This window comes from Ananas comosus, unplaced genomic scaffold (assembly GCF_001540865.1).
Source record: "Ananas comosus cultivar F153 unplaced genomic scaffold, ASM154086v1, whole genome shotgun sequence".
Taxonomy (NCBI): Eukaryota; Viridiplantae; Streptophyta; class Magnoliopsida; order Poales; family Bromeliaceae; genus Ananas; species Ananas comosus.
The window spans coordinates 1-2,105 of NW_017892079.1; the positions used below are offsets into that span (position 1 = coordinate 1).

The 2,105-nt window shown below is 37.0% G+C and overlaps 1 protein-coding gene across 1 annotated transcript in view; it reads right to left on the bottom strand.

Moving 5' to 3' along the window:
- Positions 1 to 7: 7 nt before the first annotated feature.
- Positions 8 to 2,105, bottom strand: part of LOC109705304 (lichenase-like) — a gene marked incomplete at its 3' end in the record, with an annotated part of 7,233 nt that continues 5,135 nt past the window's right edge. The window contains exon 2 of the mRNA XM_020226034.1: positions 8 to 714. Within this exon, the coding sequence (XP_020081623.1) occupies positions 8 to 714 (707 nt within the window). The remainder of the gene's footprint in view (positions 715 to 2,105) is intronic.

Below are 2,105 nucleotides of genomic sequence, written 5' to 3' on the forward strand. Positions count from 1 at the left end.
ACACCACAACCTCTATACTAGCTCCTCCTATCTTCTCCAAAGCAGCATAAAAAGCATCAACCATGGCGTCGAAAAGATTATAGTAATCCAAGTTCCCATCTCTTACGACCGGACTTGTTGCTGTGAACAGTGCATATTCGAGAGAGATGTGTTCTGGATCTGCGGCGTAAGCAAAGTAAGGGTGAACATTGACCATTATCACATGTTGCGGGTTCTCTGGTGGCAGATTGTTCAAGAACGACACAATGGCTGTCATGTCATCAACTACACTAGGAGAGAATGTGCCCTGAGATGGTGGACTTGACATGCTAAGGACACCAGTGTAGACTGACGTCGTCACCCTAATAGCTACTAGTTTCACAGAGTTCAATGAGTTGCGAAGGTTCGCCATCGCTGGAGCTACGTACTTTCCCAAGTTGCTCCCTATGACCTCGTTGCCAACCACGACATACTGGATTCCTGAATCATTGTAAGGCGAAATATTTGTACTCACCCACTTGTCTGCCGCTGTTTGGTTAGCTGCGATGTTGGGTATGTCTTCGTTTCTGACACCGACGGCGACTTTGAGGTCTTGCAACTGGAGGGCGTTTTGGACCTCAGGGTTAGGGCTGTAAATTCTGATTTTTTCTATGAAATACTTCTTGTAGAGGGCCACAACATCAGGAGGAGATGGAAGATTATCACCTGTCATTCCGTAACAAATACCTATGCTGTCTACAAGGTACTTATGTTAGTTTGAGTAATATATGTATATATATATATATATATATATATATAGAGAGAGAGAGAGAGAGAGCCCGGCTACTATACTCTTATGAGTATAGAACCCTTCGTACTCATAAGTTATTTTCAATGATGGAGCTTCTGAATCGACGATCCGCTCCGTTAAATATGATCTAGAGCATTTGAAACTTCTAGACAATAAATTTCGTAAATTTTCGAAATCGTAATAAAGTCCATCAAGTGAGCATAAAATAAACAGTCAAAATCGAACGATGTCCTAAAAATAGATGATCGGATCCTTTAATTCAAGATCGGAGTTATTAATCTTTATCTAGGTAGTGAATAAAATTTTCTAGCAAAGATTTAATCTATTCGGATTCTTTTGCACCGTTAAACTAGCAAAGTATTCTATATCGGCCGTTAAAAATTGTCAAATTTGTGACCTCTTGATCGTACGGTAAATGATGTCGAAAACTTATAAAATTTGATTTCTAGAAATTTTAAATACTCTAGATCATATTTAGCGGAATGGATCATCGATTTGGAAGCTCTATCATTGAAAACAACTTATGAGTACGAGGGCTCCAATACTCATAATAGTATAGTAGCCATGGCCTACATATATATATATATATAGAGAGAGAGAGAGAGAGAGCCCGGCTACTATACTCTTATGAGTATAGAACCCTTCGTACTCATAAGTTATTTTCAATGATGGAGCTTCTGAATCGACGATCCGCTCCGTTAAATATGATCTAGAGCATTTGAAACTTCTAGACAATAAATTTCGTAAATTTTCGAAATCGTAATAAAGTCCATCAAGTGAGCATAAAATAAACAGTCAAAATCGAACGATGTCCTAAAAATAGATGATCGGATCCTTTAATTCAAGATCGGAGTTATTAATCTTTATCTAGGTAGTGAATAAAATTTTCTAGCAAAGATTTAATCTATTCGGATTCTTTTGCACCGTTAAACTAGCAAAGTATTCTATATCGGCCGTTAAAAATTGTCAAATTTGTGACCTCTTGATCGTACGGTAAATGATGTCGAAAACTTATAAAATTTGATTTCTAGAAATTTTAAATACTCTAGATCATATTTAGCGGAATGGATCATCGATTTGGAAGCTCTATCATTGAAAACAACTTATGAGTACGAGGGCTCCAATACTCATAATAGTATAGTAGCCATGGCCTACATATATATATATATATAGAGAGAGATATATATGTAGGCCATGGCTACTATACTATTATGAGTATTGGAGCTCTCGCGCTCATAAGTTGTTTTCAATGATGGAGCTATCGAATCGACAATCCACTCCATTAAATATGATCTAGAGTATTTGAAACTTCTAGAAAATAAATTTCGTAAATTTT